Source organism: Lactuca virosa, chromosome 3 (genome assembly GCF_052849685.1).
Source record: "Lactuca virosa cultivar CGN04683 chromosome 3, Lactuca_virosa_CGN04683_v6, whole genome shotgun sequence".
In the NCBI taxonomy this organism is placed as follows: domain Eukaryota; kingdom Viridiplantae; phylum Streptophyta; class Magnoliopsida; order Asterales; family Asteraceae; genus Lactuca; species Lactuca virosa.
The window spans coordinates 335,356,723-335,369,827 of record NC_136428.1 but is presented as its reverse complement, the minus strand read 5'-3'; the positions used below and the strand labels follow the sequence as shown (position 1 = coordinate 335,369,827).

The following is a 13,105-nucleotide window of genomic DNA, read 5'->3' as shown; positions in this document are numbered from 1 at the left end:
GATGGTTCTCTCGCTCTCACCATCTGTCTGCGGGTGAAAAGCGGTTCTAAAGTGCAGACGAGTACCTAACTCGTCATGGAATTTCTTCCAAAATCTGGAAGTAAAACGTACATCTCTGTCTGAAATCACGGAGACTGGCACTCCATGTCGAGCTACTACCTCTCGGATGTAGATATCGGCCAGCTTCTCGGCCGAGATGCTCTCCTGGATCGATATGAAATGGGCACTCTTGGTCAACCGATCCACGATGACCCAAATCGAATCCACTCCCTGTGCGGTCCTGGGAAGCTTTGTGATGAAATTCGTAGTAATATCTTCCCATTTCTACATAGGGATATCCAACGGCTGCGTCTTGCCGTGAGGCCTCTGGTTCTCAGCCTTGACCTTCCTACAGGTCAGGCATCTCTCGACATACCAGGCTACATCTCGCTTCATGCAGGGCCACCAATAATCAGGAAAAAGATCTTTGTACATCTTTGTCGCCCCGGGATGAATGGAAAATCGGGATTTGTGCGCCTCCTCTATCAAAACCTGGCGCACACCCCCGTGGTATGGAACCCACACCCTACGGTGTAGTGTCAATAACCCTCGGCTATCGTAATCAAAGGAAGAAACCTAGCCCACAATACGCTCACTCTTACGATGTTCCTCCTCCATAGCCTCCTACTGGGCCTCTCGAATCCGCTCCAACAGCGGAGTCACCACGGTCATCCTCATGCAGATGTCTCTAATCGGCGATGCATTGCGGCTAAGCGCATCGGCCACGACATTGGCCTTCCGCGGGTGGCAGAGGATCTCACAATCGTAATCCTTCACTATATCCAGCCATCGGCACTATCTCATGTTCAGATTCGGCTGATCCATAAGGTACCTCAAGCTCTTATGGTCCGTGTAAATGGTACAGCGGGCCCTATAGAGGTAATGACGCCAAATCTTGAGGGCGAAAACCACTGCCCCCAACTCCAAGTCATGTGTCGAATAGTTCGCCTCATGAGGCTTCAGCTGCCTCGAAGCGTAGGCGATAACATGCCCCCTCTGCATCAACACCGCGCCCAAACCCGAGATGGACGCATCACAATATACCATAAAATCATACACGCCCTCAGGTAGGGCTAAGATTGGCGCCTCGCACAATCTCTGTCTCAGTGTCTCAAATGTGGCCTGCTGCTTAGGCCCCCAGCGAAATACAACGACCTTCTTCGTCAGCCGGGTCAAGGGTACGACTATCTTGGAGAAATCCTAGATGAATCTCCGATAGTATCCGGCTAATCCCAGGAAAATCCGAATCTCAGATGGAGACTTCGAAACCTCCCATCTCATCACGGCCTCCACCTTGGCCGGGTCAATCAATATCCCATTCTGGTTGACGAGGTGCCCAAGAAACTGCACCTCGCGCAACCAGAACTCGCATTTAGAGAACTTGGCATACAAGCTCTCCCTCCTCAGGGTATCTAACACCTCTCGCAAGTGCTCCTCATGCCGCTCCTGTGTCTTGGAATAAATCAAGATGTCGTCAATGAAAACTATCACAGACTGATCCAGCATCGGCCTGCACACGCAGTTCATGAGATCTGTGAACGCGGCAGGAGCATTGGTGAGCCCAAAGGGCATCACCACGAACTCGTAATGGCCATACCGAGTTCGAAAAGCAGTCTTTTGTATATCCTCCTCTCTAACCCTCATCTGGTGGTATCTTGACCGTAGATCAATCTTCGAGAACCAAGATGCTCCCTGAAGCTGATCAAACAAGTCATCTATCCTCGGGAGTGGGTAACGGTTCTTCACCGTTACCTTGTTCAGCTCCCGGTAATCTATGCACATGCGATGCGACCCGTCCTTCTTCTTGACAAACAGGATCGGGGCTCCCCAAGGCGAACTACTCGACCTGATAAATCCCTTGTCTAACAGCTCCTACAGCTGCGTAGACAACTCCTGCATCTCGGGAGGAGCCAAGCGATATGGTGCCTTGTCTATCGGAGCCGCACCAGGGACTAGGTCGATCCTAAACTCCACATGTCGCTCTAGAGGTATCCCAGGCAGCTCCTCCGGGAATACATCCGCATACTCTCGCACCACCGGTACATCGCTCACCGACGCCTAACCCGCCTCTCGGGTATCCATAACATAGGCGATATACCCGGCGCAACCCTGCTGGAGGTAGCGCCTAGCCCTCGCTGCTAAACATAAAGCTGGTCTGTGTTATGGTCTCTCGCCCTGAATCACCAGCTCTCCCCCGCTTGGGGTCCTGACACGCACCAACTGCTTAGCACAGTAAATCACAGCCTCATTAGGGCTCAACCAATCCATACCGATGATGACCTTGTTCCCACGCAAAGGAATGGGAACTAAGTGTACCATGTAGCGCTCCTCGAATAGCCTCAGAACACAATCTCTGAAAACCGTTGACGCTCACATTGATCGATCATCGGCAATATCGACCTCTAGAGGGCAATCCAACATGCCCGAAGACTCAGGGAACCTCTTGCTAAGTGCAAGAGAAACAAATGATCGAGTGGCACCTAAATCGAACAACACTTGTACTGGGATACCGTTCACATGGATCGATCCTAAACAACATACAACATGACATATCAATATCATAAACAACATATAATGAAAGCTAGAGAGAAGAAATCATACCCGTCACCACATTAGGTGCGGCGCATGCCTCCTCGGTAGCCAACTGGAAGGCTCGGATCCTCGCCAGTGGAGCCTTTGTCTTTCCCTGTCGGCCATCAGTAATCCTCAGGTTCGCTGGAGCTGGCACCGCCACTGGCGATGCTGCTATCAACTGAGGGCAATTCGCCTTTTTATGGCTTCGCTGGTTGCAGTGGAAACATAGCAACTCCGATGTCTGGAAAGTGGGCGCAGGGGCGGTACAATCCCTGCTGAAGTGCCCCGTCTTACAGCACTTGTAGCAGCCTGATGACCCCAACCTACAAACCCCCTCATGAGTCTTGTCGCACTTTCCGCAGCGGCCCCGGCCCTGCTGCCCCTTCGACCTAGAGTCGGATCCCTTGGGCTTCTTCCCCGAAGCCCCAGTCACATGCCCTTCCTCCGCCTTCCTCTTCCTGATGTGCTCTAAGTCAATCTCCCTCTCCCTCGCCCTGGCAATCATGGAATCCAGGGTCGGGCATGCTTAGAAGCTGACATGCTCTCAGATGTCAGCTCCCAACATGTCATGGTAGTGGGTCCTCCGCATCTCCTTGTCCCCCGCATACTGGGGCACCAACAATGGCCTCTCCCGGAATTTAGCGGTGATCTCCGCCACTGACTCAGTTGTCTGCCTCATGTCGAGAAACTCTTTGGCCAGCTGCTGAAGCTCCACAGTCGGCACAAACTCCGCCCTAAACCTGGTCACAAAGTCAGACCAGGTCATAGTCTCAATGGCTGATGCTCCCAAGGAATCACCAACTGACTCCCACCAGTCTCAAGCTCTGTCCCTCAAACATCCCGTAGTATAACGAACCTTCGACCCCTCAGGGCAGAAGCTCGTCAGCTGTGCAAACTCCATGTATGCAATCCATCGTCTGGCAGCAATGGGGTCCTTCACCCCATGGAAATTCGGCGCACCACTGCCCCTAATGTCCTTGAAGGACGGTGTGCGTGATCCTGACTGGCTGAGTCCCATGTCCCTCCTGAATGCACTGAGGCGATCATCCATCAGCTCTATGATCCCTTCCTTGATCGACCCGAAAATCACCGGGGTCGACTCAAGGATGCCTCTCGTGATCTCGGACGCGATGAACTCGCGTAGTCCCTCATCCACTGACTCGGAACCCACACCCGAACCTGATCCTGAATCGGATCCTGATCCTGAACCTCCCCCTCCATGACGTGTGATCATCACCATTCTAAAACAGAACACATAATCGTCAGAATCATACATAACTCTCGGGAAGTCTCATACACTCTACAGTTCCCTGATTCCATCTTAGCCCTCCTTGAGTCGAGTACGGATCCTCTGCTTTCAGTTGTACGGGCCCATACTACCTTCCACATTTATCCGTACTTTCCTCAAGGATTTCTTCGAATTCACCACGTCCCTTCTACTACTATTTATCTCTGCACTAATTCTCTTCCTAGGCTTTCCCTAGGGTAATCTCCCCGGCCTACTCTCCACCATCAGCTACATAAGGAATCCATGTTACCTTTACCTAATTAGCTCGTGAATAACATTACATATCACTAAGACCAGATAATTCTTCGAATGAGAGGTCCTACCCTACAACGGTTGGACTCGGACAAGAGCTACGCAATAGGGCTAGACCTAACCTTTTGAAATTATTTAGTCCTCGCAATATGTAACTTGACGTATTTGTTTACTAGTTAGCTAAAGTTAACTAGAACTCCTAAAGCACAAAGCCAGCAGCATTCGAGCATTGAGTAACCATACCAAGCATATCCTATTCAGGCCATTATTTTACTGATTATTTAGCTCTAGCATATAATCCAATAAGCACATATAGCAGGCACATAAGGCATCTTCCTAGATCCTTAGCCCTAATCTAGCATGCAGTTCTCATGTACAACAATAGGCATATAAGGCATCATTCCTAGATCCTTAGCCCTAATCTAGCATGCAATTCTCATATACAAATCATATCGTAACATAACATGTATGAGTATCTTGGGGAAAACTTACTTGAGCTCGGCCGGTTGCACACATCACACACCTTGTTCTTTCTTAAAACCCTTTTCATTTTGATTTTAGAAAATGATTTTCTTGTAAAATCTTTCAAACCCTCGATTTGAGTCCAGACACTCCCCAAAGGTGTGTCCGAATCCCTCAAACCAAGGCTCTGATACCAACTTGAACATCCCAGATTTCAAGACCAAAAATTTCATTTTTGATATAACAATTTAGAAAACATTTATAAGAAAACGTAATTGAGTCATATCATTTCATAAAACCATAATCTCATGTCTCAAAATCATATCATAAAAATAGTAACAATGTCAGAGTACAATCCCAAGAAATCTCATAGTGCGGAAATACTGTGTGTGTGTGTGTGATGTGCCACTACCGCGCCGGCTCCTTCCCCTTCGCTGAAGAGGTACCTGAAACAAAACTGAAAACTGTAAGCACGAAGCTTAGTGAGTTCCCCCATCATACCACATACCATACAATCATATGACATACATACTGCCAGGCATATCTAGGTGCCCGACCTACCCCTTCGGTCCTCTCGACCGGTGACGTTGCCTAGCATATCTGGCTGCTGGCCTACCCCTTCGGTCCTCTCGACCGGTCTCGGGGGATTATCTCACCCCTCACTACTACCACATATTATCATATAATCATTATCTGACTAGCATAGCTGGGTACTAAACTACCCCTTCGGCCCTATCGGCCGGTAACTTGGGGACTATCTCCCCTACTGCTACGATCACATAACATCATAACATGCTAACACCTAAACAAATCAAGTAGCAGTAAACACAAATAATTATCACAAAGACAATTATCTAACATACACTCCTACTGGTGGGCCGGCATTGTGGTCGTAGACCCACCGCTACTGAAAGGTAACTCACCTCGATGTCGCGTAGTGTCTGCACAATCCTTGGTACGGAAATCCTCTCGTCTCAACTCCTACACACAACCCTCCTTGATCACTAATCCGTACCCACAACCCTCCTTTACAAGGGTCAACTGAAATCCAGGTCAAAGTCAAAGTCAAAGTCAACTTTGGTCAAAGTTAACATCCAGTTGACTTGACTCGCCGAGTTGGTCCACCAACTCGTCGAGTCCCTATTCTTTCAAAATGATACAACCCCCCGACTCTACTTGTCGAGTCTAGCAAGAACTCGACGATTTCACCTTCAACCATAGCATCGGGACCATCTTCAACCGACTCGCCGAGTTCATCCTTGAACTCGTCAAGTTCATCTTCATCATATGAATGTGTCCAGTCTATGACTCACTGAGTTCTATGAACAACTCGTCGAGTCCGTCTTTATAGGTTGGGAGATTGCCTTGGACTCGCCGAGTTTGTTCATACACTCGCCGAGTCCCATGATTTCCAGGTCCATAATCACGTCCATCTTGTTGAGTCCCCTTCTAGACTCAACCAGATTCCTCAGAAACAGAAAAGGTTGGGGAACCAATACCTGACTCGCCGAGTCCCATGAACGACTCGTCGAGTCCCCTAAAGTCCATATCTATAAACTCGATTTCTGTTGAGCTCATCTCGTCCAAAGGGTAGATCTGACCTCCTAGGGTCGATATAACACATAAAGTCACGAACTTTACGTCCATGCATGAGTCTTTAAGCTCAAAAGACCCAAAAATGAGGTCTACAAGATGCATGGGGCTTTCATGGCCATAAAGTTGGCACCTTTATGCCATTAGAACCCTCCAAGGTTCAAGATCTGAAGCCATTACTCTACATTACACTCTAAACCCGAAATGGCTTAGAAATACCCCAAAGATGTCAAGATCCAAGCCCTAAAGTAGGTATAACAAATAAGAAGTCAAGGTTGGAGCTTTTTACCTCCAACAAGATGGAAATGCAACCAAATCTCTGGATCTACTGACTTCCTCTTGAATCTCCAAGTCTTTCCTTCCTTCTTCAAACTTCAAATCACAAAGAATGGCACAAAAATAGCTCAAGAACACTCAAAAGTTGATTAGGGTTTCGTGAATAGGGTTTGGAGGTGATGGAGGCTGGGGTAGAGGCCTCATAAAGTGTTTAAATAGGGTGCAAACCCTCAAATTTAGGGTTTCACTCAGACAGCTCCTACTCGCCGAGTCGGTCTCCCGACTCATCGAGTAGGTCACTTACCCCCCCCCCCCCCGATCCGAAGTCGAACCAACTCGACGAGTTGTGCCTCCAACTCACCGAGTCCCAGTGTAAAGTATGAAGTTTTGCTTGAATTTAAATATGTACCTAAAACCGGGTGTTACATCATCTCTCAAGCCAATGGTCCTAGCATGATGGTTGTGCTTGACCCTGCTCAGAGCCTTCGTTAAAGGGTCTGTAAGATTATCTTCTAAAGACACACGTTTCACCAGGAAATGCCCGTCTTCAATCCCATGTATGATGTATAGGTACTTTATGTCGATATGTTTAGATGTCCTGTGATTCTTTGGTTCTTTAGTCAAAGCAACCATGCCTTCATTATTGCAGAATAGTTCCATTGGCTCTTGAATGGTCAGGACTACTCCGAGATCCCCGATGGAATTCTTCAACCTAGCCACTTCCTTCAATGCTTCACTTGCTGCAATGTACTCTGACTCACAAGTAGAGTCAACTACCGTTGATTGCTTGGAGCTTTTCCAAGTCACTGTTCCACCATTCAACAAGAATACCCAGCTAGATTGAGAACAAAAGTTATCACGATCTGTATGGAAGCTGGCATCGATGTAGCCACTCACTCTCAATGTATCATTACGGCCAAGAACTAGGATCATGTATTTTGTTCTTCATAAATACTTGAGTATATTCTTGATTATAGTCCAATGGGCTCTACTGGATTTCCTTGAAAGTGACTAACTATGCTTAAAGCAAAAGCCACATCAGGACAAGTACATTTCATAACATAAATGATCGATTTTATAGCCGAAGCATATGGGACTCGACTCATGTCATATATTTCTTCGTCATTACTAGGACTTTAAGTCTTACTCAATTTGACGGTAAAAAGAATCGACAAATCCCATTTCTTGGAGTTCTCCATATTGAAATGCATCAATATGTTTTCCAAGTATGTACTCTGGCTAAGACCAATAACGCGTCTCTTTCTATCCCTTAAAATTCTTATCTCGAGAATATAGGCCGCTTCCCCTAAATCTTTCATAGCAAAGCAATTCCCAAGCCAATATTTTACTTCTTGCAAATTTGGAATGTCGTTTCCAATAAGGAGTATATCATCAATATGCAATACTAGGAAAATTATTATATTCCCACTAGTTTTGACATATACGCATGACTCAACCTCACTTCTACATAGTCTAAACTCTTTGACTTTCTCGTGGAAGCAAAGATTCCAGCTACGAGATGCTTGTTTCAATCCATAAATGGATTTCTCAGGCTTGCACACTCTATCAGGATACTTGGCATGTATAAAACCTTCTGGTTGACTCATATAGACGTCTTCAGTTAACTTCCCATTTAGGAAAGCGGTTTTAACATCCATTTTTCATACCTCATAATCATAAAAGGCAGCAATGACAAGCATTATCCTGATAGGTTTTATCTTAGATACTAGTGATAATGTCTCATCATAGACAATCCTTTGGGTTTGAGTAAAGCCCTTCGCAACCAGCCTAGCTTTGAAAGCATGTACTTTTCCATCCATGTCGGTCTTCTTCTTGAAGATCCATTTGCAACCTACAGTCGACCAAGTTCTTGGTCAACTAAGTTCCACAACGAGTTATTTTGATGATGTGGCATTTTAAATTAGATTTCTATATATTTTTAATGGCCATAATATCCATTTTGAAAAATCATTACATTTCTATATAATTGATTCTTCTTCTTCTTCCACCATAATTACCACCATCACTGTCAACCACCCATCCCCATCATCACCATCAACCACAAAACAATAATTTTCCCCATCTAAATCCCACTTCTATGTGTAAAAAATTAAAATGGCAAAACTTATCTTCAAGTTGCTTGCTTTCATCTTCATCTCTACCTCTATTCTTTCTACTCGCCATGTTGCAACTCCAATGGGGTATCGTTCTATATTTCACTTCATATTCTAATTTCATTAACACGGATCAAGAACTTTTGAAAAAAAGAAGAAATAGTTGAATATTGGGTTCATAAAAAACCCAAATCAGAAACTAAAAAAAATGTCACTGTCTTTGTCTTTAAATCAAAATCCATATTTGTCTTGAAAGAAACCCTAATCAAAATCATTCTTTGTCTTTGACGAAAGCTACCATTGTAGACTACAATCACCATTAATCTCAAATCCGATCAGAAATCAATCGGAAACTAAATCTAAGTCAATCGGAAACCAAATCAAAGACAATCTGAATCAAAACATGGATGAATCTTGAACCCATATGAAGAAACCTCACTCCATCAATCGAAAAAAAAAACATTAATGTCAGGGGAAGCGGAGAAACCAACATCAAAGAGCATAAAAATGAAACCATCGTTGTCGTCGCCTAGTGATATGATTGAATCTTCCGATCTTGACTCTCTAATGGTTGAATCCCTAGCCTATGATACAACTAGATACTAATACAGAGAGCCCGGTTCCAATTATGATGACATCACCTCTATAATAACCCTCGAGGAGTTTCAATTTGGCTTCCTCCACGGCGGCGGCGAAGCCGAAGTTGATGATGGGTCGTCGTCTTCATATTCATCTATATCTTCTGTTGATCTGTTGACAACAAGGGTAGGTGTTCACTAAAGCTGGCTCCATAACATCAACAAATTCATCTATGGTTTGGAGGGTTCATCCGACAATATGTTTCCTGAATTCGTACCGACAAGGGAAAGAGTTGCGGTGGAGGTTAGGAGTGGGGGAAATTGGATGATTTCGAGATAAGTATCATAAAAATCGTAACAAGTATGGTGATAGAAAAACTCCAAGCATTCTAATCAAGCACCAACCAAAAAATTCCACAACATACCAAACACACTACCAACATTCTAATCAAGCACCAACCAAAAAATTCCACAATGTACCAAACACACTACCACCAAAGCTAGCGGAACCAAAGAAACTTTTCATATGAAGATACAACTTGAGCACATCCTTCCAATATGAATACCAATTTCCTAGTATGAACAAAAAAATAATAAGAAGAAACCAGAAGAGTATATCATTTATTCTAAAATCCTAACCCCATTAAAGCCAAACCCTAAATATTTCCACATATTCAATACTCAACAATTTTTAGATCATCCAATATCAATGAACCTTCAAAGTAATATTTATCTTCCTAAATCTTTCATCTTCACTGACACACACTTGTGTTGAAAAACATAACAAGTATGAGATGAAATCAAAAGAAAAATCAAAAATTAAACCTGAGAATGAAATCAAAATCAAAATCATCATCATTCCAAAAAAAATATGGAACAAAATCATTTTCATGAATGTTCCTCTTCTTAAACATCGAAATAGAAACTGGGAATGAATCATTTTCATCGTCAACGTCTTTGTGGTACTGGAATCATAGGAACTAAAACAAGAAACTTAGAGATCTGCAACATTTGTCTTTATGTATTTGGTTCGACCGATGAGATCAAAATGAGGTTGGAAAAAGGACTTACGGTGGCGAGGGCACCAAAGATGAATCACGACGGTGGGCGGATGCGAGACCGTAGAAGGTGTGTCCCGATGGCGGTGGGAATTCTTTATCTTTGTTGATTGGTGAAGTGGGGGGATGAGAAAGGAAGGATGACATTCGTACACAACAGTTCTTCTCCATACACAACAATTTATGTTTTAAAATGTTGTATTGTACAACTCCATAAAGCATAAATTGTTGTGTATAGAGAAAAATTGTTGTGTACAAATCACTCCCTTTATTTATAAAACCTCTCATTATTTGTACATTAATCCCTTACCAACCGTTTAATGTGAATTTATTTAAAAAGTAATATATGAAAATTTAAAAATAATAATAATAATAGGGATATAAATGTCTTTTTACATACAACTAACGACTAGTTATTAACGGAGTTAGTTAAAAGGAAGAAACTTCGTAACATTTAGAAACCACAGAGACAATCAATATGACGTTTTGGTTAGTTGTGCTTAAAATGAGACTTTATGAAAAAGCCCTAAGGACTAATTTTAAAATTTTGTTTAAAGTAACATCATCTAGAAGAATAAACTGAGGAGAGAACTTTCGTGTGGAAACTTAATTAAATATTACAAATGGTGGAATTTCTCAAAGGAATCATCACATTTACACGTTTAATCGTGCGAAAAAGAGTACATTTACACGCATTTCCAATAAGAACACCGTCAGTGATGTCGCCCCAAGTTCGTCGTTTGCGCGTATCATTTCGTCGTTATACGGTGAGTCCTTTCTATCTGCCTATAGGTTTTTGATCAAGTTTAAAGGAGTGAAATCCTTATGTATCGAACTTCTATCTTCGGGTCTTCGTGCTGTCGATAATCGTTTGTTAAAGTGGAAGGTTAAGTTTGGTAACAGAATCGAATCGATTATATTTCTGTTCCCGAATTCAATTTCTGATAAGGATGGTTTATATCTTAATGGAAATGGGGATGAAGATGAAAACAAAAGACGTCGCATTCCGTATCAGTGTCTGAAGGATGTGACGGCTAGGCATATGATGATGTTGTACTTGGTTAAGGATCTGCCATTGTTAGAAGAGGTTTCTGTTACTGATTCCAGGGGAAGAGGGAGGCTTTCTCTGAGTGGGAAAAAACTCAGTGAGGTGAAGGAATGGGTACATTCAACTTCGGAAACTGTGTTCAATCGTGTAGAGGTTCCTGATATAGTAAATAACTGTTATATTCCAGTTTTGAAATTGCCAGTTTCAGGGTACGTGATGAAGGGGATATATTTTGGTGTAATTGAGATGAATGGTTTCCAGGGTGGAAACGATGGTCTTATGAACAGTGAAGATGGTTTTGAAGATAAAGAAGAGGCTGCATATACTGAAGCTATGATGGAGATTTTGGAAAAGCATAAGGGCATGATGCATAGGTTTATGTAGTATGAATAAGGTGCATTGTCTGATTGATTACATGTGTATTTTTTATTAAAGGCATGATCAAAGAATACACATATATTAATGGGTCCTTATGTTAATTGTCATAAACTCTGTTCTTTAAGCTTGTTCCAATCTTGAGCCCCTTTTGTGTTTAATATTTTTGTAGATTTACCACTCTCTTTGAAACTTACCCCTTAAAAGAAACCAACTTTTAGAAGATGAACTGATGAAGCAATTTATGTCATTACATTTTGTGTTAACTTTGTACTTTCTTTTTTGCAGTTGCGCAACATGTTAGAGGCATAAAAGCTTTTGGATGCACAAAACCTGCTCATTGGTTGTTTAATAGTATGAAATGAAGTTGTATAGTATAAAGACCGACGTGGTTACAGTTTTAAATGTTCTTTGTGCTTTGAAAGTTAATGAAGGCGATGTTGAGGGGTTCCTTTTCTTGTTTTCTTGAATTCCATCTGGTTAGTTTTGTGTCCGTAAAACTTGAACCTTTTTTTTTTTTTTTTTTTGAGATTACATAGAATTGATGCATTGGTCTTTATATAATTTATAAATGTTACGTTGAAAATTTGTAGATTTTGATTAATTACATGTATTGTAATATTATGTCGTGTATTTAATATTGTTGTCTGGTAATTTTAAAATTTAGAAATATTGCATATGCTTAATACTAACAAATTATATGAGAAAGCTTTATAAAATATTCTCAAAGATTTTTCCAAAGATGTGGGGTAAATTAGATATGTTCATAAGAGCTTTTAAAATGGTAAATGATTGGAGATGATTTAAGTTAATAACATTTTGTTTAATAAATTAGGGCATCTTTAATTATTAACTCAAAAAAATTTTATTTTTTTCACCTTATTTTTCCACTTACTTTTATTTGACAAATAACTTTTATCAAATAACTTCTCCAGGTTAATATCAATTTTTTTTTTCTAAAATTAAATGATTTATTATTTATCTTTCTTAAATGTTTTTTTTAACCCCACTCATATAATTTATTATTTAACTAACACATCATATTTTTAAAAAGTTACTTATAATTAAAATAAATAAAAATAGTACAATATGAATAGACACTTAATGCCATATAATAAAACTAAAAAAATAATTTTGTCGTCTATTTTGTCCCAAACTAGAAAACATAACAATTTTACGTAAGTTAAAAAAAATGATAAAAGATTATCTAACTCCAACGTTTTTTAATATTTGATATTTTATTATTCTAAAAGTTTTGACAAATATTTTAAGTTATGTTATGATATCGCCATATTTAGTCATATATTTTATATGATCTTATAAATTTTAGCTACATTTTGTCTTAATTGAGATATTTGGTATTTATAATGTTTAAAATTTGTTTTGTAACATCGGAGATATCATCGGGAGAAAAGGAATTAGAGAAAAGGAGCTAAAGTGTTGTGTTG

The 13,105-nt window shown here is 41.6% G+C and overlaps 1 protein-coding gene across 1 annotated transcript; it reads left to right on the top strand.

Annotated features, from left to right (window-relative positions):
- Positions 1-10,224: 10,224 nt before the first annotated feature.
- LOC145164790 (uncharacterized) lies at positions 10,225-12,191 on the top strand. The gene is made up of 3 exons (XM_079083469.1): positions 10,225-10,304; positions 10,877-11,676; positions 11,946-12,191. Exons 1-2 carry the CDS (start codon positions 10,225-10,227, stop codon positions 11,664-11,666), a joined length of 870 nt encoding a protein of 289 aa, XP_078939595.1. The 3' UTR covers positions 11,667-11,676; positions 11,946-12,191.
- Positions 12,192-13,105: the final 914 nt, after the last annotated feature.

Coding starts and splice junctions, on each gene's coding strand:
- LOC145164790 (XM_079083469.1), top strand. CDS start 10,225: ATGAGGTTGGAAAAAGGACTTACGGTGGCGAGGGCACCAAAGATGAAT. Junction 10,305..10,876: donor CGGATGCGAGACCGTAGAAG/GTGTGTCCCGAT, acceptor AATTTCTCAAAG/GAATCATCACATTTACACGT.